The sequence below is a fragment of the Otolemur garnettii genome, unplaced genomic scaffold (genome assembly GCF_000181295.1).
Source record: "Otolemur garnettii isolate 467f Iridium unplaced genomic scaffold, OtoGar3 scaffold00103, whole genome shotgun sequence".
In the NCBI taxonomy this organism is placed as follows: domain Eukaryota; kingdom Metazoa; phylum Chordata; class Mammalia; order Primates; family Galagidae; genus Otolemur; species Otolemur garnettii.
The window spans coordinates 4,118,851-4,145,031 of NW_003852498.1; the positions used below are offsets into that span (position 1 = coordinate 4,118,851).

Below are 26,181 nucleotides of genomic sequence, written 5' to 3' on the forward strand. Positions count from 1 at the left end.
GCCACCTTAGGTGTACGTGGCTGGCGCCTTAGCCGGTTGAGCTATAGGCGCCGAGCCAACAGTTAAAAATTCTTAAAGACAGATGCCATATTTTATACTATGTCTGGATGCCACAGATTTGTCTCAAGAACCTTTTGTAGGAAAAAAAGTTTTTTAGAGTCATTCTGTTTCTATTTGATACCATCTAAAATGGGCTATGTAATTTTGAGTGATCCTAAAATGTTTATCAGATCCTTTAAGATCAGGGAAGAAAGGACAACCTTTGTAATGTATAGAAGCATTAATACAGGGTGGCCATGAAGTTCATTAGATGGCTATTTTAAACAACCCTATATGTGGAGGGTGCCAAAACATGTATACACATTTTAAGAAAGGAAAAATCTACATTGAAGTTGTAAGATTTAAGTAAGTCATATTTGACTTCTGTAATGACAAGAGGTGCTCAAACATGATTATATTCATCTTTCGTTATCAGTTTATATTATTATAATACAGTTTTTTCTTTCTTAAAATGTGTACACACTTTTTTTTAGCACCCTCTGTATATTTCTGATGAATACGTGGTTATATGACGCTCCTTTAAAGCCTCTATGTAGTTGAAGTTTCTCATTTTCCTAATACTTTATCTACTAGAGAATTTATTTTACTTTTTTCCCCTCTGGCTGTACTAAAATAATTTTATTTGTATTATGAAACAATGTTGGCAGTTCTTTAGGATGGGCACATAGTGAAGTATTTTAATTTGACAGCCCATTGATGGGCCATTGGTTTAATGGCACCAGTCTTTAAGTAGAATATTCCTCAAGAGTAACTTGGCAACCAAAACATGATAATTGCTAATTGTTGCCAAATAGGAAGAATATACATTACTAGGCTGTCATGGTAACTCCAGTCCATGAGGACTAGATCAGTATGAAGATGGAGCTATTGAAGTTAATATAAACTTTACAGAAACATGGATGGCATGCCTTTTGAGGCAGTGGTAGGGAGTGAAAAACATCTTTGAAAAGGAGATTTTATGGATACAATATAGTGCATAAGTGCCAAAGTGCCTGTGTTGCAAGGATCCCCTGGCATAGAGCTTTTCAATAAAATGTTAGGTATGTTAGTTTGTTTTATCTTAATATTTCAGAGCCTCTTGGGGATATGACAACTCAGTTGACTCCAATATAGTTAACTTCTACATTCGGACACTTTGGAGAGGGGTTGTTCTAGATTTTAGGGCTACAATCAAAGATAGTAAGTCCATCAATACACATTGACAAATTAAAATTACCTTGGTGAAGTAGATGGTTTATTATATAATTTGGCTTAAAGAATTCATTCACATCTTACCATCTTAATGAGATTTACTCTGATTATATGGTATTTAGTACTGCAGCCTGTAACCCCTCTCCAATACTCTTGATAACTCTACCAATATCACTACATAAAAACACTGAATGACTATGAGCCCTACTAGGAATTACATAAAATTCTTACATAGACTAAATGCTATTTTGTTGTATTTACTGGAAAAAAATCATACCTCAAGGTAAAAAATGAAAGTATTTGTTTTTCTGTAACTGCCTCTGAAATATACTATAATAATCTCCCTCTCTCCATTCTCCCTTGGGTGTATTCTTGATCGGATGCCATAATTTTTGCAGCACCTTTTGGTTATTAAAACAACTTTATTTCAGTCTTTGAAATTTCAGTTCTGTTCATTTTAAAACTCCCAACTGAAGCCTAAGTCAGTGTTCTTCTTCCTCTAGCACAGGCTTCAACCTTGACTCCAACACTTGTTACGGAGTAGGCTTACTCACTCTGAATGCCTTCCTTTCTGTCAAGGACCAGCACGAGGAGATTGGGCAGGACTGAGGAAGCATAGAGAGGAGCTTGGGACTCCCGATGTAACCAAACAAGGCTGCAGGACTTTAGATGTTGCTGTGTTTGTGCCCAGCAATGGCTGGCTATGGGGCATGCTCTGTGGGTGCAGCATCCAAATATTGTGGGATTCTTCAGAGAGGCCTGCAGGGGCTCTAATAGCACAGCTGTGTGAGAGGTCCATCTCCCCTTCATCTCTCCATCACTACACCCACTTCAGCTTTGCCCACCAAGTTCACCCCACAGTCTCTTCTGCTGGGGTATCCTTACTCCCTAGACAGATTTTCAGGTAGGGTATGTGAATGATCAAGATCAAAAGTTTTAGTTTTGAAGGTCGAGCACAGTGGCTCACATCTGTAATCCCAGCACTCTGGGAGGCCAAGGTGGGTGAATCACCTGAGCTCAGGAGTTCAAGACCAGCCTGAGCGGCTCGGCACCTATAGCTCAACCGGCTAAGGCGCTAGCCATGTACACCTAAGGTGGCGGGTTCAAATCCCCAGCCCGGACCCGCCAAACAACAATGACGGCTGCAACCAAAAAATAGCCAGGCGTTGTGGTGGGCACCTGTGGTCCCAGCTACTTGGGAGGCGGAGGCAGGAGACTCGCTTGAGCCCAGGAGTTGGAGGTTGCTGTGAGCTGTAATGCCACGGCACTCTACTCAGGGGGACAGCTTGAGGCTCTGTCTCAAAAAAAAAAAAAAAAAAAAAAAGAAAGAAAGAAAGACCAGCCTGAGCAAGAGTGAAACCTCAGCTACTCTGGAGGCTGAGGTAAGAGGATCACTTGAGCCCAAGAGTTTGAGGTTGCTGTGAGGTATGATGCTAGGCACTCAACAGAGGGCAACAAAGTGAGGCTCTGTCTCCAATGTGTAAAATTTTCAAGCATTGGGTAAAGCATATCCTAGTAGGTGTATCCTAGACAGTGTCCCAGTGAGGACAACCAGCTCGCAATTATCCATTCTAGTATTAGAAGTGGACTGAGATTGAAAAATATGAATATTTTTAATAATTTATAAGGAAAAAATGATGCTGTGACAAATTACATTTCTAATTATGTTTGGTAATCTTTTTCTTTGGCACATATTAGTTTGGTGAGACTTGGAGAGAGGCCAGGAACCCAAAGGCAAGAAACAGTTCCAGGATTAAACAGATACATGGATGACGGCAATGTGACAAAAGGTTGTGCCCATGTTACCAATGGGGAACTGCTTGTATGACTTGGTTGCAAACTACAAGCATGTTTATTTCTAAACCATCAGGTGTCTTCACATCTTCAACACAGGGCTCTCTCATCTGCAGTTGGCATTACCTCTGGATTCCCCTCCCTCAAATAATGTATTAAGTTTTGTCTATACTGTTACTTGAAGATAAGAAACACATTTAAAACATCCAGTTTACTGAGAATTGTGAAGAAACTGATGGAGGGAGCCTTCCCTCAAAGCATGACGTAACCCCCACAGGAGCAAGGCATGTGCTGTGTGGGTGCAGCTATTTGTCTGGGTAACATGCTTTCAGAAATGCCAGAACTTTCTCTGAGGAGATTGACATACTTATGCGCTCACTGGTCCTTTTTTAAGAGATTTGAAGTACATCTTTGCAGGTTTCTTAATATTAAGATTGAAAGTTCTTACTTTTCTTTTTTTGAGATAGAGCCTTAAGCTGTCCCCCTGGGTAGAGTGCTATGGCATCAAAGCTCACAGCAACCTCCAACTCCTGGGATCAAGCGAGTCTCCTGCCTCAGCCTCCCAAGTAGCTGGGACCACAGGCACCCACCACAACACCCAGCTGTTTTTTTTTTTTTTTTTTTTTTTTGGTTGCAGCCGTCATTGTTATTTGGCGGGCCCAGGTTGGATTTGAACCAACCACCTTGGGTGTACGTGGCTGGCGCCTTAGCCACTTGAGCCACAGGCGCCGAGCTGAAAGTTCTTACTTTCAATGATGGGAAATACAAAAGTCAGATGTGCCATAATGATATTAATTTACCTCACATTCTTCATACTTAATCCACACATAAACCATTATATTCCGGCTTTAACATGTAGATTTGGATACACGGATTTTGCCATTGAAAATATATGTGTTGGATTGATTGATGCTATTTTCTTTCAAAACTCTAGCTTTAATATTTATTTAAATATTAACATTTATATTAAAGTAATGAAGAATAGTTCTTAATTTCATAAGTAATGCCCTATTAAAAAAACATTTTGGTTACTGCAAGTGCTAAACATAGCAATTATCCCAATATTATTAAGTAAAGTCAAAGTAAATGGAGGAAATTTGGCAGATACAGAAGACCAGAATTTACAATGTTGGTCAGGATTTTAAAGCACCATGTGCAGGGAAATTCAGTAGACAATAATGAGGTCCATTGCTCTGAACCCATCATTTAAAGTAGATAATTGACACAAATTATGTCCCATTTTGGAAGAGTCTAAAATAGTTTTGGAGAATAGAGACATCTATGAAAGAGGTGTAATCAAATTTATCAACTTTATTGACTGTTTTACATGTCAAGACATAATTCATTCCTAACACCCTGAATTCCCAGGGGAGCAAAGACTGAAAGTGACAGAGGGAGACACTGATTGCCCTGAGTTTGATGCTGAAACACACTGACTTTGGTAGATGGGGCCCCTGCAAATGACCAGCCTTGACTACTAATATTTACCCCCACCAATCTGAACGTAGCAATAAACAGGACTCATCTGATGGTAGAGCATTTATATACAGAACTAGAACATGCAGTTAAAGGTTTTTATAGAAAAAATTATTGACTACCATATAGCATGCCAGCTCTACAAATTTATTCTTTTGTCCTCTAGAAAAAAGCTGACATGAAATTTAAATGGTGTATCTTTTTTCCCTTAGAGCAGTAAAAAATCTACCACCTACAAGACCAGTAAAGCAAATAATAAAACAAAAGCAAAAACACAAAGCCCACTTCCCAAGTTTTGAGCATCCTCTATAGCTCTATGTGGTAAGATACAGCTACCGTTCTTGAGTGATCCAGGAAGAGTCAAATGGTGTTGAGCTAAATTATAATCCCAAATGCACATTGGCGAAATGAGATGCTGATCCATTTGCACGCTAATGTGCTATTTTTAAGTCATGCATCATAGCATCTTCAAAGAGGCCTGTCATAATTATGATGGATTAGACTGCAGAGTCAGTCCTCGATGCAGTAATTGTTTCACAGATGCTGCCGATGCGGCTGGAATTTATAATAAATGATTGCCAGCAAGGCGGGAGAAGGCGCAAAATCAAATATCAAAGGAAAACTGCTGTGGCGAAAACCTGTTTTGGTCTTAGGAAACAAATATGTTTGCTCCTAGTCAAAAAGCCAGCATTTTCAGCTGAGATAAATGGGCTTCATAAAGCGTCCCTGTCTGACAGAAGATAAAGGTTTCCATAACTGGCATCTCTTTCCCTCCTGGCACGCGTGCTCACACGCTCTCTCTCAACCCCGGAGAAATTACATTGGAGCATTAGCTGAAATCAGGGAATGACCATAAGATAATTGTTGCACATTCCTATTCATGTTAAATTACCCGGTTCTAATTTGACCTTTATGGCTTCCTCAGAAGTCCGTGCTTTATAAGGAATATTAGACTAGGAGAATAAGAGGATCGGCATAAATAATATGACTAGTTATTTTTCTTTAAGTGCAATTTTATTAATGTTTGTCACTGAGGTAAATAATTTCTAAAACTCCCTTTTACCCAATTTCTAAAAATGCCAAAGCTAGTTTTATAATTTAAACGTTGTATTTTTATTCATTCTCAAAGTTTAATTCACCTTGTTGCCTTTCTGCTAAACCTTTGGGGAAAAACCTCTGGCTTTCCCATGTAATCAAAACTCCGTGTATGTGTGTATGTATGTGCAGTTGGAATAAAGAGCGAGTTACATTGTGACCAGCAAAGATTCTGTTATAGTAAAGCAGATTAAATATGCCGTGTCTTTTCCTAGGTTAAGGGTCCAATAATCAGAAAAGTTTCCGTAAGCCATTTGTTGGATATAACTAGTTTTTTCAATTGCACGAAATTTTACATCGTCTCTTCTCTATCTGCTGACTATTGGCATACGTTTCTACTTAAGTCACTATTTTGCCTTAGTAATATCAATAGATATCTTTGATGGGCTTTCATTGCCAATATTTTAAAACTTAACTTTGACTTAATGCGGTATGTTTTTCTTTCTTACTAAGGGAAGAAAAAAATGAAGTTAAATTTTCTGTGATTTGGGTAGATGGTATGGAGACATTGGCAGTAGGAAGTGCTCTTCCCCTCTCCTGTTTTCCCAGAGCACTTAAACTGTTAACCACGGTCTAGGATAGTGGAGAACGTGTGCCTTTGTATTAACTCGACACCACAGTGTTTGTACTGAGCAGGGATTCACCTACTGCTTGACTGGGTCACTGAGCTCCAGTTCTCTCAGTAACATTACCAGGGAGATCCATAAAATGTCCTCACATATTTTAGAGAAAAAAAATCATCATTAATCCAACATCTTAAAAGGATCAGAATAATTCTGTGACAACTTCAAATTCTCTGTCCTAAATAGTTACATTTTCTTTTTTTTTTCCTACCCCAAGCCACATAAAAAAAATGATGGCTGAATTTGGCAAAATGTCTTTTGTAATGTTAATAATTACAAGCCTACAGATACTGTAAAAGAAAATAAAATTTCATGAACCTCCAAATTTATTATGCCAAGGGGGAAGTTAAGTCCTGGAGACTGAATCACACAGCATGTTTACAATGCTACTTCATTGATTAACTCTTTTCCTCATTGTTCTTGTTGTATAAATGACTAGAAGTAGGAACAGACCTCCCTACTTCCGATCACTAATTTTTATTACAGATTAACTTCCTCCTTTATTGTTCTGTGCCTAACTCAGACCAGATGGCATTCAGGACCCAAGGACAATTACATCTTTAGTGTAAAATGTTTAGTTTTTGTTTGAGATAGTCTCTCATTCCATTGCCCCAGGCTAGAGTGTGGTGGCCTCATCCTAACTCACAGCAACCTCAGACTTCTGGGCTCAACCCGTCCTCCTGCCTTAGCCTCCCCGGTAGCTGGGACTACAGGCACTTGCCACAATACCCGGCAAATTTTTTCCTAAAATGTTAAATATACCTTGTTCCCAAAAGAAAAAGACCACCTCAACTAATCAGGTTGATATTACTATACGTTAAGCCTTATATTAAAAAAAATTAGAATTCTGCTCAAGTTCCCTAAACTTTATTTACATAAAGACAGTACCAAACCTCTATACTTCAAAGCACCCAATTCCATTTTTTTAGAGCCTGGGCTTCCTGGGCAGCTATCCTTAAATTTTGCACTTAAACTCTCCTTAAACTAGATGTTGACTTTTAATTATTTTAGGTCAACACATATAACTAAAATACATGATTTAGATGCTGGATTGATGATGATTTTTTTTTCTCTCTAAAGTATTTGAGGATGATTTGTGGATCTCCCCTATTTTTTAGTCCTAAGCCTGGAAAAAAAAAAAAAAAAAGGCCCAAATGTTGGCAAAGTCTGAATGTAATAGCAATACTTACTCCCTAAATTATGCATTTTCTTATTATTTTGAGGTAGGAAGAGCTTCAAAGAGCTGCCAGAGTGCTCAGGCTTAGCCCAGAGAAGAGGCACTATTTTGATGGTTAGCCTTGGGCAATTTCTCAGTTTGCATCTATAAAATGAGAAGTGGAACTGGATCCTTCCTGATGCTCTGAAATATTTTATACAGTGTTAGGTTCATCATATGTTATCCCTCATATTTGAATGTCATTTTAAAATTTCTTAGCCTTGCAAAAAGTCAAAATGCTATTTGGTAATTCTTTGAGTATGAGCTCTTTGTCTAGTATAATTCTGGAAATAAGAAAGGATATCAAAATAAAACGATGTGTATTTGATCTCCAGGAACTTTGTATTTCCAAAAAGAAAAAGAAAAAAAAGAGCTTTGTTAATGTTTTAGTTGTTCAGACAGTGGTTGTTTAGAATGTACCAGCTTTCAAGAGCACAATTGAAATTGTGAATTTTTTTCACAACTTCTTGAAAATTGTGAAATTTTCAAGAATTTCATGAGCTATCCCCATGATCCATTAGAGCATGTATGTAACTAACTTCTAACTAAATGTAATAACATGAAATAGTGACTCCATGAAAAACATCTCTAGGGAAGCTTATCAAATCAGCCATTCCAGGTTTTACCAAAGACTTCTCTGCCTCTGCTCTTATATATAAACTTTATAATAGTTTCCAGCAAAAAGAGTGCCTTAATTTTGACTGATCTATGTCCTTATAGGTCAGTCATCCTCCATCTAGAGAATCATTTTTATAGATACAGTTTTATTTGGAATGGACTATTTTGTATACAGTGTATCCCCATATACAAGCCTCCAGTAGTTGGCACTACTTTAAAAACTGTTTCAGGGCAGCGCCTGTGGCTCAAAGGAGTAGGGCGCCGACCCCATATGCTGGAGGTGGTGGGTTCAAACCCAGCCCCAGCCAAAAACTGCAAAAAAAAACTGTTTCAGTATTCAGTAGCACAAGGGAATAATATTCTGATTGGTATCATACACTGTGTTATTTATAGGATCCCTGATATAGAAATAAAATAAAAGAATATTTCATCTCAAAATCAATCATGAGAATTCAAAATATTTCTGGTATTAGTCACTTATAAGAGCTGAGACAAATGAATAAAAACTATTTCTGTTTTTAGTCTCTGAGAACAAAAGAATATCACACAAAAATATCTCTGGCAAGAATTTACATTCAGCTAAAAAACACTTATTTTAACCAAAAAGTATTCCTCTTTTCTGCAGTCATTTAAATTTGTAAAAACAAACAAACAGTTTCACTGATTGGCAGGTAAATCTCTACAAAATGTTTTTTTCTTATAAAAACGTTATTAACTTTATGTAATCTTGAAAAAACTTTGCATAAATAACACCACAAAAACTATATCATGAAAGCTTTTTCAGTATTTCTACAATGAACAAAATGAACATCTCTCATTTGTTTTTTATTAAAGAAAATAATGCTTATCAGTATCAGTATAAAACTACTAGGTGATTGAAAGAATGCTATCCAAGTGGGTTACTAGGTTATAATACATATGAATCATAATATTCCAGGGTATGTATATAAAAAATGTAGTGTAGGGCATACAGAAGTCAAAGAAAATATTCTTTTTCTTCCTCTAAAATGGCAATTTATTGGGTTTACATTTTCTAAATCAGATTCATAGACCAACAACAAATAGTCTCCAAATAACAAATTATCATCATGCTAAAATGGAAAGGTACCATATAACTTCACTGCCCTTCCTGAAAAAAGTTTAACCATTGAATATTTCATATTCCATAGTTGTACTCAAGAAGGGAATTGCTGTCACAGATAAGTTGACAGATAAGTTTAAATTAGCGTTTTAAAATGGCCATTATGTTTAAAACCCCATATTGAATACACGTTAAGTCACCTTCATTTCTTCTGAGGAGTTATTATTCTCAGAAAGGATTTACAAACCCTTGTATTGTGATTTTGCCCTTGACACTTTAAAGAAGGTACAAAATTATGTGGAAAGGATCATAAAAGAGAGTAATGTAGTAAATGTTTAAAGTTTTTTATTCCTAGAAAATTAAGTAGCACAACATGTAAGTATGTAGAGGCTACAAGTTTTACATAATTATATACTTATCGTAAGTCCACACATGGGCATGTAAAATATCTTTTGGTTGGTCTACATGAAAATTAGTTTTACAATTGCCAAAAGACAGCTTTTTTGGTATGTGGTATTTGACCCAGTCTCTGTAGGACTTATTTAGGCTTATTTCTGTACTCCTTAATTTTTATGAAGTAATACTGTCCTGATTTTTGGATTTCATGATTGTGTAATAGAACACAAGTTTCTTTATTAGGGGTTATTAACAATTAAGAGTATTAGTCTAGCTCAGAGCTTCTCAATAGAAATATAAATATATTAAAATTCCATACGCACATAAAGGATTTGCAAACCCATCTGGAATTTTAAACTTTCTAGTACTCACATTAAAACAAGTAGAAATCAATGAAATTAATTTAATTATGTATTTTATTTTACCCAATCTATTCAAAACAGTACTATTTAACGTATTAATAATTTTTTTAATTAAGGTATTGTGCATTTTTTCACACCAGATCTTGAAATCCAGTGTTTCTTTGCATGCACAGCACATCTGAATTTGGAGCAGACACACTTTAAGGGCACAAGAGCTACGTGACAGTCATTGCTGTAGTAGGGGCTGCACATCTAGCTCCTCTCTTAACGTTTGGAAGGAAGTAGGGCTAGCAGGAATGAAGGTACATTGCTTTGTTTTCCTTTATCCAGTAGAAATTAAAACTTTTTTAATTTAAGTAATTTCTGTCAGTTAAGTAATACTCATGCCTAAAAGTTACAAAAAAGACAAATAGTTAAAAGTAATCTCCCTCCCAGTGGTCCTCTCCCACTGCCCCATTCCTTTTCTCGAAGACAAAGACAAAGAATTATGACCAGTTTGTTGTCTATTCTCTCTGAAATGATTTATTTACATTTTGTGAATGTACAGGTTGTAGCATTCTTTTGTTGTTGTTGTTGCACTTTTTGGCCAGGGCCGGGTTTGAACCCGCCACCTCCAGTATATGGGGCTGGTGCCCTACTCCTTGAGCCACAGGTGTCGCCTGGTCGTAGCATTCTTACAAATGCTGTTCTGCAGTTTGCTTTATTTCATTTAATTAGTCAAACATATAGGAGTTGCCTCATTTATGTTTTAGTAGCTACATGTTATTACCTTATGTGCTATCCCATTTTATTTAACCCAATGCTTATTAATAAATACTTAGGTTGTTTTTAACCTTTTGCTGTTACAGAGGATTGTGCATACGTCATTTAACACACATTTATACACGCATATACACACGTATACATATGCAGTTTATATATTCTCCATACGTATGTTGGATAAATTCTTAAAAGTGAAGGTCAAAAGTTATTTGAAATGCTGTAGATATTTCCAAATTGCCCTGCGTGGTGTTTGGATCAGTTTTCACTCCCAATACTCATGCAAGAGAGCATCTGTTTTCCCATAGGCTTGGCAACATTGCGTGGTATTAAACTTTTTGATCTTTTCCAATTTAAAAAGAATAAAACTATATCTTATTGCATTTTTATAATAATGTGCATTGTCTTTAAAGAGTGATAGTGGACATCTTTTTACATATTCAAGAGACATTTGCATTTCATTTTCTGTGAGCTATCCATGTGCTTTGACCAGTTTTCTATTAGGTAGCTGTTTTCTTTTTCTAGGCGTCCTATGTATTAAGAAAAATTGCATGTGACTTTAACTTGGTTTATATGTTTACTTTTGCACATGAATTTAATGAACCATCTTCTCTTTTATGGCTTCTGGATTGTGTGTCTAAGAATTTACTTAGACATTACTTAGTCATCAGATTATTTTTAAAAGTTTTCTCAGACTATTTTTAGTGCTTTTTAAGGTTTTCTTTTCTATATTTAAATATTGAGTTCATCCAGAATTTATCTTGGTGTAAGGTGTAACGGAGGGATCCCACTGTGTCATTTTTTCAGATGACTACTAAGTTGTTCCAATATCACATCATTATTTGAAATACCATCATTAGCTCACACCATATGTCTGTGTATTTGGATGACTTTTTGAACATTTGATTTGATGTCATTGATCTTATTAATACTGTTATCTAGTTATGTACAAGCACAAGCTGTTTTAAATAGTCTTTGTTACTTTTTCATATTTTTTAACTTGGCTATATTGCCTTATCCAGGCCCCATTATGATTCTTTTTCATAATATTCCTGGCTCTACCTAATTTTGTTTCTTCTCCCACATGAATTTTAGAGTCAGCTTACTTTATTCCTCAAAATATTCTGCTAGCATTTTTTACATAGAGTATATTAAATGAAGGGATTAATTTGATAACCATCCAAGAACATATTACAGCTTTTTTACTTGTTTTCTGCTTGGTTTTGCATATTCCTTGGTATTGTTTACAAGTTTTCTTAAAATAGGCCTTCTATATTCCCTTTTACTTTTATTCCTAGTATCTTCTTATAACTACAGTATTCTATTCTAGTAAAGCTTCTGACAGGTTGTGGCTTTTGTTGTATTGAGGCCATGACTTTTTCTTCAGGTACTTCACTGAATCTTCACTGACTGTTCCAGTTTTTCTGTTGATCCTTTTATGGGCAAATGATAACTTTAGAGTTTCTTTACAATCTTTCGATCTGATTTCTGCCTCTGTTCCATTTGTCCTGTTTAGTAACCAATGGCTCTTTTAATAGACCTATTTTTAGCCCAAGAGGAAACTAGTCTTGATTTTGTTTTTGTTTACTTACATACTTAAAATAAACATAATGAGGAAAAACTGTGGGAAAATAAGGCATGACTAATATGAACGGGGAAGCAGTTGGCTCATGATGGATTATACAATGGATTATATAAATTTTTTGGTGCCATGTCTTCTGTTTTTTTCTGTTGCTTGGACTTTGAAATCTGCATTAGTGCTGCTCTCAGAAAAGTTTGAATGAATGACAGAATGACCCTAAGATAAGCAGTCAAGTTTCTGGATGCTCTCTGTGTCCTCGGCACAAACAGTACAAAGTAGGGCGTTATGCTGGACAGTTTATGGTCCAGTGAGAGCGTAAACAAAAAGCAGTAAGAGTGGTATGTTCAGTATTCGGCTATACACAAGATACAGAAGCAGCATAGAGATGGGAGTCGTTAATTCTCTTAGAGCAGCGGTTCTCGCTCGCAGCCCACAGGAACTGCATTAAAGGGTGCGGCATTAGAAAGGTTGAAAACCACTGTCTTAGAGAATCCTGAGGGAGCTGATATCTGAGACAGGTTTAGAGGTCTGTCTGCATAAGTCACTGGGCAAACAAAGGGATTAAGAAGGTATTCTAGGCAGACTGAAAAACAAAGGCATGGAGGTCTGAAATGGCTCCCTGTGTTTGGGTATTTATAAACTGTTACTGTTGGAATACAAGCTGTGAACAACAGTGGGAGGAGTGAATGATGATAACCTGCATGGGAAAAGCTTTTTCAGTTAGTTAGGAATTCTCGGCAGAAGTGGGTAGCCAGCCGGTAGAGAATACCATAGATTCACCTCAAAAGAGCATTCTATAAACTACTTTGTTACCCCTTCTCTCCCCCCCACCACTGACAATCCCAGGGGGAGTGTCCTGATCTCTCAGGTATGTTTGAGTGGGAGCGGTTGAGAACCATTGCCTGTGCTATCAGATTTGCATTGTAGAACATTCCCTCTGATAACAAATTGAAGGAAACCTTACGGGGCTGGAGAAAGGGCAGAGTAGACAAGGAGAGAAACCAGCACAGAAAAAGCTACTGAAATAGATCATGAGGCAAGATGATGAAGATGAGGGTGACACAGCAGCCAATACGATGATTCAGGGGACATGCAGGAAGCAGAATAGATAGAATTTAGCAAAAGAAAAAGAAAGGCCATCTTTATTGTTCTCAGTATTTTGATAAAAAAGAATCATTTGGGAAGCAGGCTGATGCTAAGAGCTAATACAGTATGAACTTACCACATTAGCTGGTGATTTTGATCATCCTTGTTCTCCATGACCACAAATATTTGAGAGTTGCCAAGAAGATATTAATGAGATATTACTCATTTCCTGATTAGCTGTTTGTTGTTACTGTACAACATGAAAATGAGCATTCCAATATCATTTATGCCACAAATATTCCCTAAGATGTCTTACTAGTGTTACATATAGATTAATGCATTTTAATTTTTGTTCCATCTTCTTTAGAATTCATCCAGAGGGCAGCCTTGTGGATGGCCCCGAAGCAAGCCTGATGGAACAGAATAGAACCAACCATGTTGAGGGCAACAGACTAAGTCCATTCTTGATACCATCGCCTTCTCCCATGTGCCAGACAGAACCTCTGGCTGTAAAGCTCCAGAATGGAAGCCCATTAACCGAGAGACCTCATCCAGAAGTCAATGGGGAAAGCAAGTGTCAGTCTTTTGGAAGTTATTATGGAATACCCCACAGGAAGGGAAGCCAGAATAGTCGCGTGAGTCCCGACTTTATGCAAGAAGGCAGAGGGTATTCTAAGTGTTTGCAAAATGGAGGAATAAAACGCACAGTCAGTGAACCTTCTCTCTTTGGGCTCCATCAGAACAAGAAATTGAAACAAGACCAAAAGGCTAATGGAGAAAGGCTTAACTTCGGGGCAAGTGAAGAAAGAAATCCAGATGAAAGCAGCAGTCAACCAAACGTCTCCGATTTGAATGATAAAAGAGAATCTGGGAGCTCTGTAGCCCGAGAAAAGGCAGTTAAAGATTTCACCGGTTTTCTAACACATAACTGCCATGGGTCTGAAAATCCAGAGCTTCAGATTCTGAATGAGCAGGAGGGGAAAAATGCTAACTACCACGACAAAAACCTTGTATTACTTCTTAAAAACAAGGAAGTGCTAATGCCTAATGGTGCTACCGTTTCTGCCTCTTCCATGGAAAACACACATGGTCAACTCCTGGAAAAAACACTGTCTCAATATTATCCAGATTGTGTTTCCATTGCGGTGCAGAAAACCACATCTCACATAAATGCCATTAACAGTCAGGCTACTAATAAGTTGTCCTGTGAGATCACTCACCCATCGCATACCTCAGGGCAGATCAATTCTCCACAGACCTCGAACTCGGAGCTGCCTCGGGAGCCAGCTGCAGCGGTGACTGAGGCCTGCAATGCTGATAATGCCAGTAAACCAGCTGCAAGGCTGGATACCTGTTCCTTTCAAAAACCAGAACAGCTACAACCACAAAAATCAGTTTTTGAGATTTGCCCATCTCCTGCAGAAAACAGTAAGGTCCAAGGAACCACAAAGCTAGTATCTGGTGAAGAATTTCGTTCAGGTTCCAGCAGCAATTTGCAAGCTCCTGGTGGCAGCTCTGAACGGTATTTAAAACAAAACGAAATGAATGGTGCTTATTTCAAGCAAAGCTCAGTGTTCACTAAGGATTCCTTTTCTGCCGCTACCATACCATCACCGTCACAATTGCTTCTTTCTCCCCCTCCTCCTCTTCCACTGGTTCCTCAGCTTCCTTCCGAAGGAAAAAGCACTCTGAATGATGGAGTTTTAGAAGAACCCCATCAATACCCCAACCAAAGCAACACGACTCTTTTAAGGGAAGTGAAAATAGAGGGTCACCCTGAGGCACCACCATCCCGAAGTCCTACTTCAGCTACACACAGATCAAACCCCTCTCTGATGCTTTCAGAAAGGCTTCAGAATAATTGTGTTAACAAGAATGTCATGCGGACTCCAGGGACATTGTGTCCTGAGAAAATGAGACCAGTCTCAGGACATGTCAAGCATAACCCACCAATTTTCAGTAGCAGTGGAGGTCTGCAGAACCACTGCCGGCAGCTGATGAGACACAACGAGCAAGAGATTCTGAAGGGTCACGACAAGGAGCAAACTTGCAATCCCGTGCTCCCAGCACAGCACTATCTGAAACCCGGATGGATCGAATTGACGGCCCCTCGTTTTCACCAGGCACAATCCCACGTGAAACGTAACGAAACATCATTGCCTTCGACTCTTCAGTATCAATCTAACTCTTCCAATCAAATGACCTCCAAACAATACACTGGAAATTCCAGCTTGCCAGGGGGACTCCCAAGGCGAGCTTACACCCATGAAACAAGATGCCTAGAGCAGAAGTCACCAATATACCAAGCTGGGATGAATCAAGGGCAGTCCCAAAGTATGGTGGACCAGCATCTCCAGTTCCAAAAACCCTCACACCAGATACACTTCTCCAAGGCAGACCCTTTGCCCAAGGCTCACATGCATTCACTGTGTGCTTCTAGATTTCATTTTCAACACAGAGCAGACCCACAAACTGAGAAACTCCCATCCCCATTGTTAAAACAGCACTTGAATCAACAGGCTTCAGAGACTGAGCCATTTTCAAACTCACACCTTTTGCAACGTAAGCCTCATAGGCAGGCAGCACAAACACACCTGACCCAGAATTCACATCTCCCTCAAAACCAGCAATCGCAGCAAAAATTACAAATGAAGAATAAAGAACAAATGCGCCAGACTTTTCATCATCCCCAAAGCAACAATGATCAGCAAAGAGAAGGAGCATTCTTTGGCCAGAATAAAGTGGAAGAATGCTTTCATGGCGAAAATCAGTATTCAAAATCAAATGATTTCCAGATTATTAATACCCAAATGAGATTGGAGCAAGTACAAAGTATGAATAGTAGAAATTCCACTTATAGTCAAATCTTAAAATCAAGTGCAAACAAAGGGCAGATTCCTTGTTCCAACAATACACACCTAGTTCCAGAGAATAAAGAACAGACTAGACATTCTGAACTATTTGTCGGAAACAAGGCCCAAAACTTGCATCACCTGCAATATTTTCCAAATAATGTGACCCCGAAGCAAGATGTTCATAGGTGCTTTCGAGAACAAGAGCAGAAGGCTCAGCAAGCTTCAGCTCTACAGGGATACAAATGTAGAAACCAAGATAGGTCTAATCAACAAGCTGTACAATTCACTCAGCAAAGGTACTTGATGCATAACCAAGCAAATGCTTTTCCTGTGCCTGACCAGGGAGGGGGTCACATTCAGACCCCTCCCCAGAAGGACGTTCAAAAGCATGCCGCCCTAAGGTGGCACCTCTTACAGAAGCAAGAACAGCAGCAAACACAGCAACCCCACACTGAGTCTTGCCATAATCAGATACACAGGCCAATTAAGGTCGAACCTGGCTCCAAGCCCCATGCCTGCATGCACCCCTTATCAGCACAGCCAGAAAACAAAATGTGGGAAAAGATAACGAAGCAGGAGATTTCACCTCCAAGCTGTGACAATGTGCAGCAAAAGAGCATTATCGAGACCATGGAGCAGCATCTAAAGCAGTTTCGGGTTAAATCTTTATTTGACCATACGGCTCTTACTCTCAAATCACAGAAGCAAGTGAAAGTTGAAATGTCAGGGCCAGTCACAGTTTTAACTAGACAAACCACTGCTGCAGAACTTGATAGCCACACCCCAGCTTTAGAGCAGCAAGCAACTCCTTCTTCAGAAAAGACACCAACCAAAAGAACAGCTGGTTCTGTTCTCAATAATTTTTTAGAGTCACCTTCCAAATTACTAGATACTCCTATAAAAAATTTATTGGATACACCTGTCAAGACTCAATATGATTTCCCATCATGCAGATGTGTAGGTAAGTGCCAGGAATGTACTGAGACACATGGTGTTTATCCAGAATTAGCAAATTTATCTTCAGATATGGGATTTTCTTTCTTTTTTTAAACCTTGAGTCTGGCAGCAATTTGTAAAGGCTCATAAAAATCTGAAGCTTACATTTTTTTGTCCTTAAATTACAGATGCTTGTGCTGTGCAAGAGAAAACTTCATTTACTTGCAATTTTTTTTCCAAAAAATTCAAACAATTGTGCATGTGTATTTTTGCCTCCATTCAGACCTTTGAACATCTGAATGTATCAGTTTTTAGATTAATCCATCTATTCACTCTTTGCAAATTATCTCTGGAGAGACAACCAGTAAAAAAAAAAATCTATTAAAATGAGAAAATAACTGCTGTACGCAATTTAATGTAGGAAATTTTAATATTTTTTAAATTCAGGGTTAAATGATTAGTAGTTTTACAGGATTTATGGATAATTGGGAAATTATTTTCTTAAGTCTTGGTGAGTTGGGGAAGTGGTAATGCTGAAGCCCTTAGAGTTGCCCTTCCTCCATGTGTGCATTTGAAACATTGTGATTTATGTAGATTTTGATTCCATTTTCTCTAAAATATCACCTTTTTCATTAAAAAAGAAAATATGGTACAGGCATACCTCAGAGATCCTGTGGCTTTGGCTACAGATTAGCACAATAAGGCAAATACTGCAATGTACTGTACTGAACTCAGCTCAGTGTGCTGTAGAGTGTCTAGAGAAAAAGTGTGCATATACCTCTTAGTTAAAAAATACTTTATTGCTAAAAAATGGTAATAATGACTCTAAGCTTTTAGTGAGTCATAATATTTTTGCTGGTGGAAGGTCCTACCTGGATGTTGATGGCTACTGACTGATCAGGGTGGTGGTTGCTAAAGGTTAGGGGTGGCTGTGGCAATTTAAGATAACAGTGAACTTCACTGCATTGATTTACTCTTCCTTTCAGGAAAGATGTCTCTGTAGAATGCAATGTTGTTGTTGAGTTTGTTTTTTTGTTTCATTTTGGGTTTTTTTTGTTTGTTTTTTTCTGGAGACAGAGCCTCAAGCTATCCCCTGGGTATAGTGCTGTGGCATCACAGCTCACAGCAACCTTAAACTCCTGGGCTTAAGCAATCCTCTTGCCTCAGCCTCCCAAGTAGTTGGGACTACAGGTGCTCACCACAATGCCCAGCTATTTTTTTGGTTGTAGTTGTCATTTGGGATACACCCGCCAGCTCTGGTGTATGTGGCTGGCACCTTAGGCTCTTGAGCTACAGGCGCCACCGAATGCAATGTTGTTTGATGGTATTTTACTCAAGGTAAAACTTCATTCAAAATTGGAGTTAATCCTCTCAAACCTTGTTGCTGCTTGATAGACAATGTCTTTGTAGTATTCTAAATTCTTTGTTGTCATCTCAACAGTGTTCACAGAGTGTTCACCACGAGTAGATCCCCTCTAAGGAAACCCACTTTCTTTGCTCATCCATAAGCAGCAGCTCCTCATCTGTTTTTACCAGGAAATTGCAGCTATTCAGTCACATCTTTGGGCTCCTCTTCTAAATTCTAGTTCTCTTGCTATTCCCAGCACATCTGCAGTTACTTCTGCTACCGAAGTTTTGAACTCTTTGCAGTTATCCATAAGGATTGGAATCATCTCCTGTTAATGTTGATATTTTGACCTCCTGCCATGAGTCATGAATGTTCTTGATAGGATCTAACATAATCCTTTCCAGAAGGTTTTTGGTTTACTTTGCCTATGTTCACTAGAGGAATCTATGGCATCCCTGGAAAAAATGTATTTCTTAAGTAATAGGACTTGAAAATCAAAATTATTCCTCCATCTGTGGCCTTTAGAATGGACGTCATATTAGCAGATGTGAAAACATGAAGCTCCTTGTACACATCCATCTGAGCTCTTGGGTTCTCTGTTGGACTGGGCGCACTGTCAGTGAGTAATAATGTGCTGATAGAAATAGTTTCTGAGTAGTAGCTCTTAACAGTGGGCTTAAAATATTCAGTAAAGCCTGGTGGGTAGCAGATGGGCTGTCATCAGGCTTTGTTGTTCCATTTATGGAGCACAGGCAGAGTAGATTTAGGATAATTGTTAAAGGCTCTGGGGTTTTTAGAATGGCAAATGAGCATTGGCTTCCGCTCATTTAGAATGATCAGCTATCTGACCCCCTAACAAGAGTCAACCTGACCTGTGAAGCTTTGACACCAGGTGTTGACTTCTCTTCTGTAGACATGAACATTCTAGCTGGTGTTGTCTTCTAGTGAAATAGAAGGCCATGTCAGCTGCGTTGGTAATGAGTTGTTTGGTGTGGTCATGTGTCTCAGTGATCTTAACTCCATCTTCTGGATAGCTTGCTGTAGCTTCTACACTAGCACTTGCTGTTTTATGTTGTGAAGATAACTTCTTCTTTACTTAAACCTCATCCAGTGGTGGTGCCTGTAGCTCAGTGGGTAGGGCGGCAAGGCTAGCACCGAGGCTGGAGGTTCAAACCTGGCCTAGGCCAGCTAAAACAACAATCACAACGGCAACAACAAAAAAATAGCCGGGCATTGTGGCAGGTGCCTGTAGTCCCAGCTACTTGGGAGGCTGAAGCAAGAGAATTACGTAAGCCCAAAAGTTTGAGGTTGCTATGAGCTGTGATGCCACAGCACTCTACCGAGGTGATAGCTTAAGACCCGGTCTAAATCTCATCCACCAACCTTTGCTAGCTTCCAATTTTATTTCTGTAGCTTCCTCATCTCTCTCAGCTTTTACATAATAGAAGGGTGTAGGGCCTTGCTCGGGATTAAGCTTTGGTGTAAGGGAATGCTATGGCTGGTGTGACCTTCTATTCAGACCACTACAACTTTCTATCAGCAATAAGGCTGGCTGTTACAATTTCTTATCATGTGTGTGTTCACTGGAATAGCACTTCTAATTTCCTTCAAGAACTTTTCTGTCCATTCACCCCATGGCTAACTGCATGTCACAGGAAGTCTGGCTGTCAGCTTATCTTTGGACATGTCTTCCTCACTAAGAGAAGTCATTTCTAAGTAAAGAGACATGTGACTTTCACTGGAACACTCAGAGGCCATTTTAAGGCTATTAATTGGCCTAATTTCAATATTTTTGTGTCTCAGGGATTAGGGAACCTTGAAGAGAGAGAGAAAGAGGAGGAGTGGGCAGTTGGAACAGACAGAACACACAGTATTTATCAAATAAGTTTTCTATCTTATATGGGCATAGTTCATGGTGCCTCAAAAGAATTACAGTAGTCATACTAAAGGACCACTGACCACAGATCAGCATGACAAATACAGTCCTAATGAAGAATTCTGAAGTATTTGGAGAATTACCAAATGTGACACAGAGCCATGAAGTGAGCACATGCTTCAGGTTTACAAGAACAATGCCTGTAGGGCTGCCACGAACCTTCAATGAGTAAAAAACGCAGTAACTGTGAAGTGCACTCAAATGAGGTATGCCTGTATTATATCTTTTTTTTTAAATAAACAGCCTTTTCTTAAAATTTAGGATGTATGATGGATCTGTAGAAATAGGGAAACCACTTTACTGACATCTACATATATATGCACATACATACATACAGCTATATACATACATATATATCTGTAATTAAGAACTTCTTTCTAACTATGTAGGTAGACAGAAGCATGGATATAGTAAGAGACATTCAAACAAATGTTAAATGAGTGTGACTAATGGCCCAGTCCCCCTACGTTGTCCTTGTGGCAGTGAGATACCCCATGCTTTGTAGGAGCAGGGAGGGAAGACCACAGCGCCCCTCTTTATGTGTGGTTATTAAGTTGTCTCACTAAAGTGAGGGCTAAAGTGCCCACGTCTTAGATAACACTTGGTAAGTTATAATCGTCTTCCGTACTTCTCTGATCGTCCTAATCCTGTCTTTCCACTTTTCCATCTTTGGTACTCTGCAGCAGCCCCTTCTTTTTACCCGACTCTCTAGGATTTTCACTCATTATAAATTGCTCCACAGTGCATACAAATATGGGTCTGGATTGAATATTCCTATTTTCAAAACAGAGTAGTTAAATGTTGTGGAGAAATAAGAAGATAAGGGTCCTTGACAATAAATCTGCAATAGTCCGGGGGTGGAATGAAAGAGGAAATTTTACATCTTTTAACATCCATGTGGCAGGCAGGCTTCTGGTTAGCTTTAAAAATTTTTTTCAGTTATAAAAATTGGGTTGTAGTCAATACTACATATAAAACATTCTGATTCCCTCACTGTTTTCTTTGTTTTGTTGCACTTACTTGGTTTCAAATAATTTTTATCCCATATCTGAAATGTCATTTATTTTTATCAATAGCCAGCATGTACATATACTGAAGTATATTATTGCACATTTTCTAATAGATCAGTCCATCAGTTGACTCAATTTAAAGAAAAAAATTTTTAAAGTCACTTTTAGGGCCCTTAATGTGCAGTTGGGGGATAAGCTTTGTGGATGTAGCCTTTATATTTAGTATAATTGAGGTCTAAAATAATAATCTTCTATTATCTCAACAGAGCAAATTATTGAAAAAGATGAAGGTCCTTTTTATACCCATCTAGGAGCAGGTCCTAATGTGGCAGCTATTAGAGAAATCATGGAAGAAAGGTAATTAATGCAAAGGCACAGGGCAGATCAACGTTTATCCTTTTGTATATGTCAGAATTTTTCCAGCCTTCACACACAAAGCAGTAAACAATTGTAAATCGAGTAATTATTAGTAGGCTTAGCTATTCTAGGGTTGCCAACACTACACACTGTGCTATTCACCAGAGAGTCACAATATTTGACAGGACTAAGAGTCTGCTAACTGGCACAGGCTGCCCACTTTGAGATGGATGCCAGGAAATGTGAACGCGCATCAGCTAACCAGCCTGCCAGGCGCAAGGGTGCTGGCGTAGGCTGCAGGGAGAGGTCCCTCTCTGGCTTTCCCACTTGATGATAAAATGTCAAAGAGGAAAGAGGGGTGAAGTGTCGTGTAAGAAAGGAACTGCTGAGTTAAATTTGTCTAGCGTTGTGAGTAGTTACCACTAAGGAAGATTTCTCCTACCACGAGCGGAAAGCAAGTGTGATAATGTTGACTAGAGAGGTTCTGTTTACAGCTGCCTTTTTTTTTTTTTTTTTTACTATCAATCACAGGTATGCAGTATTTGCCTGTATCTACACAGTTACACCTGCATGTAGACGACTCTTAAGAGCGAGATTATCAATGCAGAGAGGGCCTTTCATATAGATATCTACAGCTCTGAGCTGTTATCCTACTAGGGTGCGTTTTCATTAAGAGGTAGGCAGTGTTATTATTAAAATACATTAGGACACATCCGGGCAGCAATGAAACACTCAGTATCATTCTTGCTCCATTTCCAAATTATTCATCTCTAAATTAGCCTGTAGAAATTCACTAAATCATCATCTAGTGGACTGACAGAAACAGTGAATTTCCCTAAGTGCCTTTTTTTTTTATTTTGTAAGTAATGCTTTGGTCACAAAGGAAAATATAGCCTATTTCTAGAACTATTCTAGATTTTCAAAATGGCTGGATACAATTTGCCAGCCCCCTTTTTAAAAAATGTTGAGAGATTCTTTGAAAAACAACTCTAACTAAAATCTATTATGACTCCCTAAATTTTAAAATATCTAAATTGAGCAAAGGACTAAAATCAAATAATATATTTTAAAAAATTGAATTTAGCAAACTTAAATTTTGTGCTTTGTGAAATTGTGTATAAAAATAAACTTTCCCATTTTTACCCAATAGATGATTTATAAATACTTCATTATATTTTGATATGAAGGAAAACAAGGCTTAAAAACTATTATCCACTTTGCTTGGTATAGACTTGTTTAAAAAAATAAACCGTTTCTCAAGATGTGGTCATAGAATAAAATTATGCTCAAATGTTCAGATAATTTAATTGCCTGTGGAATTCATTTGCTAATAATTGTATGTGTGTGTGTTTCTGTGGGTTTCTTTAAGGTTTGGACAGAAGGGTAAAGCAATTAGGATTGAAAGAGTCATCTATACTGGTAAAGAAGGCAAGAGTTCTCAGGGATGTCCTATTGCTAAATGGGTAAGTGTGACTTGACAAGGCCTTTGGTCTTCAATCATGAGTATTTCTGTTTATAAGTCTAACCCTGAGAATTGGGTTATGCAGACCAAAAAGTCATGCGAGTTGAGGGAAACACTGCCTATGTGTGTATGTATATGTATATATATTTTTTCTTTTTTGTAGTTTTTGGCTGGGGCTGGGCTTGAACCCACCACCGCGAGCATATGGGGCTAGCGCCCTACTCCTTGAGCCACAGGCGCCACCCAATTGCCTATATTTTTAATCATGTGTTATTTCTAAGAAAGCAGGTTAGGATTTTTTTTGGTTTTGTTTTGTTTTGAGACAGAGCCTCACTCTGTTGCTCAGGCTACCTTGTCCTAGCTCACTGCAACCTCAAACTCCCAGGTCCAAGTGATCCTCCTGCCTCAGCTTCCCAAGTGCCTGCCACAAGGCCCAGTTAATATTTTCTACTTTTTTTATTAGAGACTTTTGCTCAGACTAGTCTTGAACTCCTGAGCTCAAAGGATCCCCCTGTCTCAGCCTCCCAGAGTGTCAGGATTACAGGTATATGCCATTGTGCCCAGTCTAGTTTTTAAATTATGAATGAACTTTAATTGAAAGAACTTGAAGAATTTAATGGTGAGGAGATCATCCATTCCAGTGCCTGCTAAAAGGTTAATTCTTCTTACAATGTGAAGAAGCAATACTTGATCTTTATGATACATGAAAACTTTTAACTAAGACTTATATGTCTTTCATTTGGCTATCACCTTAATGCAGGTAGCATGTCACTGCCCCCATTGTACTGTCATAGTCTGCTAAACATTAAGGAATAGATTTGCAGCTCTTCCTATTCTGACAGCAGGGTAAGCCCCACTTCCTAGATGCTCAGAAAAAGCCAAATTGCCACGTGCTGATAAATGTTGCCCTGATTGTAACCCATGCAAAAAAAATATGCATAAATAAATCAGAGCTCTTATCTGCTGCAAGTGACCCTTGTTTTGTTTGGGGTGGGGGTGTTTGGATGAAATGGTTATCCACACAGGTGGTTCGCAGAAGTTGCAGTGAGGAGAAGCTACTGTGTTTTGTGCGGGAGAGAGCCGGCCACACCTGTGAGGCTGCCGTGATTGTGATTCTCATCCTGGTGTGGGAAGGAATCCCACTGTCGCTGGCTGACAAACTCTACTCGGAGCTCACTGAGACACTGAGGAAATATGGCACACTCACCAATCGTCGGTGTGCCCTGAATGAAGAGTAAGTGGAAACTATGGCCTCTGCCCTCTCTGGGGCTACTGGTAGGCTTTTCTTTGGTTTGAAGGAAAGGAATTGAGGCTGCATTTTTACTTTTATAAAACGAGGATCAAAATGCCTACTTCACAGTTATGTGATAAGAAGTCGTATTTGCTAAAATGAATACTTTGACATGATTTTATTGCTTAATATTTTGTATGCTCAGAGAGTTTAGCCATTAATTAGGAGTTTACTAGAAGTCTTAAGTGTCTGGTCCCACATGTCTTCAACTATACCATAATCGAAATTATTTGTGTGGCCATGTACAAGTGACAGGTCTTATGTGCCTGGCCACCACATTATTAAGTATTGATACCACTTCCATGTTGCAGTATCTGAAACAGTAAGTCTGGTGAGAAACTTTGGAGTCCCTTTGTTAAGAACCTTAATATGTATGTTACAAACATAAAAATGCAAGGCCGTAAAGCAGGGTTCTCAACGCGTGGGTCACGACCCACAGGAACTGTATTAAAGGGCCACAGCATTCGGAAGGCTGAGAACTACTGCTAAAGGTTCTATAGAAATAGAACTAATTTAGGCAGTTCCTGTGGCTCAGTGGGTAAGGTGCCGGCCCCATATACCGAGGATGGCAGGTTCAAACCTGGCCCTAGCCAAACTGCAACAAAAAAATAGGTGGGCGTTGTGGTGGGCGCCTGTAATCCCAGCTACTCGGGAGGCTGAGGCAAGAATATCACCTAAGCCCAGGAGTTGGAGTTTACTGTGAGCTGTGTGACACCATAGCACTCTACCGAGGGCGAAAAAGTGAAACTCTGTCTCTGCAAAAAAAAAAAAGAAGAAGAAGAAATAGAACTAATTTTTACTCCTATTCCATTATTTCTACAGTGGTGATCAAAACTGCTTCCATTTTTACCGGGTTATATCACAAGAAATTACGTACTATGGTTATACATTATTTTCTAAGAACAGAAACTTAGGACAGCAAGGGTGTGCAGTTAAATATATTTAGTGCATCTGAATTGCTAATATTTTTTGTTTATTTTTTAAACTTTACTTTGCAAGAAGTCTGAACCTTCACTTTGAGAAAGTTTCACTTTTAATATTCCTCCACTATGCTATTCCTATATAACATAGGAAGGTTCACATGCTACCCTGAAATCATGCAGTAGTTACTTTGATCACAATTGGTTCTAAAATTATTTTAATATTATATTTCATTCTTTAGTCTGTTTTTCTCTGCACCAGCAGACAAAAAAGAGTTCCACTAGCTACAAAAAAGAGTTTGCTGAGCTTACAGAGATATTTATGCTGCTCATTGAAATAACCTATTGTTAACCAAGTTTGTTCTTGGGCTGACTCTGACTCTACCTGGTACAGATTCACTAACTTTACATTAACACAGTTTTTCTCTCTGGGATGTGGGGACAAATCAACTGTAAATAACCTATTTAGGAGAATTTTTCCCCCGTAGGAAGGTATGACTTGACTTTCTATGATATGACTCAAAATTCATGGTATGTACCTCACTACCATAAGTCTACTTTTTTATTTTTTATTTTTTTATTTTTTTTTTTTGAGACAGTCTCACTTTGTGGCCCTGGGTAGAATGCTTTGGCGTCATGGCCCACAGCAACCTCAAACTCTTGGGCTCAAGCGATCGTTTTGCCTCCGCCTCCCAAGTAGCTGGACCTCATAGGCAGCCTCCCAAGT

General features: G+C 38.6%; 1 protein-coding gene across 3 annotated transcripts in view; it reads left to right on the forward strand.

Annotated features, from left to right (window-relative positions):
* Positions 1 to 26,181, forward strand: part of TET2 (tet methylcytosine dioxygenase 2) — a 131,256-nt gene that overhangs the window by 68,539 nt on the left and 36,536 nt on the right. For 2 of the 3 annotated variants that reach the window (XM_023517032.1, XM_003796334.1), the window contains exons 3-6: positions 13,707 to 17,155; positions 21,691 to 21,781; positions 23,151 to 23,244; positions 24,269 to 24,477. In XM_023517032.1, the coding sequence (XP_023372800.1) occupies positions 13,753 to 17,155; positions 21,691 to 21,781; positions 23,151 to 23,244; positions 24,269 to 24,477 (3,797 nt within the window). In that variant the 5' untranslated portion in view covers positions 13,707 to 13,752. Of the gene's footprint in view, positions 1 to 13,191; positions 17,156 to 21,690; positions 21,782 to 23,150; positions 23,245 to 24,268; positions 24,478 to 26,181 lie in introns of those variants that run through there. The other variant, XM_023517031.1, reaches the window with a different exon arrangement.